At 32.3% G+C, this 1846-nt stretch overlaps 1 protein-coding gene across 2 annotated transcripts in view; it reads left to right on the forward strand.

Moving 5' to 3' along the window:
- The window catches only part of MRE11 (MRE11 homolog, double strand break repair nuclease), a 71010-nt gene extending 69170 nt beyond the window's left edge, over positions 1 to 1840 (forward strand). For both annotated transcript variants that reach the window (XM_023739833.1, XM_023739834.1), the window contains one exon: positions 131 to 1840. In XM_023739833.1, the coding sequence (XP_023595601.1) occupies positions 131 to 187 (57 nt within the window). In that variant the 3' untranslated portion in view covers positions 188 to 1840. The remainder of the gene's footprint in view (positions 1 to 130) is intronic.
- The last annotated feature ends 6 nt before the right edge of the window (positions 1841 to 1846 follow it).

The raw sequence follows: 1846 nt of genomic DNA on the forward strand, positions 1-1846 counted from the left end.
AAGTCTCCCCCACACTCCCAGTGAAGGGAGAAAATGACTCTTCTTTGTGTTGTTTTGCCCATAAGAACTTCTGTCTTGTCTTAGTGAGGAGCAGAATGATCACTAACATTGTGTTTTTATGTCATTTCAGGATGATGATGATGATCCTTTTATGAATATTAATTCTTTAAGAAGAAGCAGAAGATAATATTTTTAGTGTCACTTAGAAATGTTCAGGATTCAGGAAAAATTGAAATGTTGCAAGCAGGAGTTTACAGTTGAAGAATTTTCTTAGCAGTGGTTTTTTGTCAGATAGTTCCTTTTTTTTTTTTAAGTGTTGCTCTTGACTGAGGAATTCAAAAGAAGCTTGTTTAACAGAGTGATATATGAGAACTTGCTGTATTTTTGAATATTATTTTCTGAACATGATTCCATTATTTGAGAAACTTCTCAGCTCAAGAACGTAATAGCTTTTTTTCTCCTTATTTTTAATCTGGTTGTTAATACAAGCCAGGCATGCTCCTATAAAATTTAGAATGTTATTTTCCTGACATGTATTAGTGTACATCTTACTTATGAAGAGCTTTCCTTACGTATCATTCTTGAGTAAAGATAAAGCGAATCTACCATTAAACATTTTTGCTTCATGATCAATGACTATGCTAGTATTTTAATGTGGTTGCATTTAGCCAAAGTTGAGGAAGACAGCTTATAAAATTTAACCTCTTCAGAGATTCTGAATTTCCTGTAGGTAAAACAATATATGTGAATTAATGCCTCAGCTCACTGTTTGTTGCTAAGTATGTTTTCTTTTTCTAATGCTTGTTATAATGTCAGCCACTGAGACTTTGGATGATTAAATATACCTTATACTTTAAAAATTAGATGTAAGTTTGTATTAAAAATAGAACAGTCTGTCAGAAGTACGTTGAGTTACTTACTCGACTTGTAGCAAAGATTCCAAAAGATTATGTTCCCATTGAGTGGTAGTAATTTTCTCTGTTATTCTCTGTCATTTATGATTGTTCCTCTCTTCTCTCTTTTTATCTGTTTCTAAGAAGAAAAGGGTTAAAAATTTTTTAATTGTTTTCTAATAATTAGAAAATACTGAAGAACTTTTTTGAGGTAGAGTGGTCTGTTGAAGATTATGGTTTTATTAGATTAAAATATTGAAATATAACTTCTGTGGAACATTGATGCCAAGACTTCTCAATAATATTTTTATCTTACCTTTGGTTCATATAAAACATTACTGAATGGGCAATTTTGGAAATCTTAGTGAAGTAGCCCATGTTAAGTTTCCTTTTTTCTTACTTGTTTTAAAGGCAAAATAAAAAATTTTCCTCTTTATATTTAAATTAAGTAATCCTCCTATGTAGGACTCCGTAAAAAGGCCCCTGAGAATATTTTTTTGTTTTAATCTTATGAGGTAGCTTTATTTAAAGACTCCTTAAGGAAGGTGTAGGTTTGACCGTACAATGGCCTGACATTTCTTAATAGGTATAAACAGTTGACTCAGCAATATTCATGACTATCGGAATAGTCATACTTGAGATGTGTCAAATTATAAAAGAACATTTGGATAGTGGCTGCCTCTATATTATAGCATCTTTGAAATGGCCTAAGTCAAAACTTGCAATGTAACATTCTAATGAGTTTCTTAAAAAATATTTCTTATGCCTCACTTGAGTAGAAGGATGATTTTAGCCAATGCCAATAGCATTAACTCACTGGAAGGCATTGTCTTGTGCAGTATTCTCAGGTAGATCTACCCCTATCATTAGTGGAATTTAACTCTAGTGTCCCCAGTATCTGAACCAATCAGTCAGGGTGGTAGTTGCTTTCCATGATGGGATGGAAGCTGGTA

This window comes from Trichechus manatus, unplaced genomic scaffold (genome assembly GCF_000243295.1).
Source record: "Trichechus manatus latirostris isolate Lorelei unplaced genomic scaffold, TriManLat1.0 scaffold00141, whole genome shotgun sequence".
Lineage (NCBI taxonomy): Eukaryota > Metazoa > Chordata > Mammalia > Sirenia > Trichechidae > Trichechus > Trichechus manatus.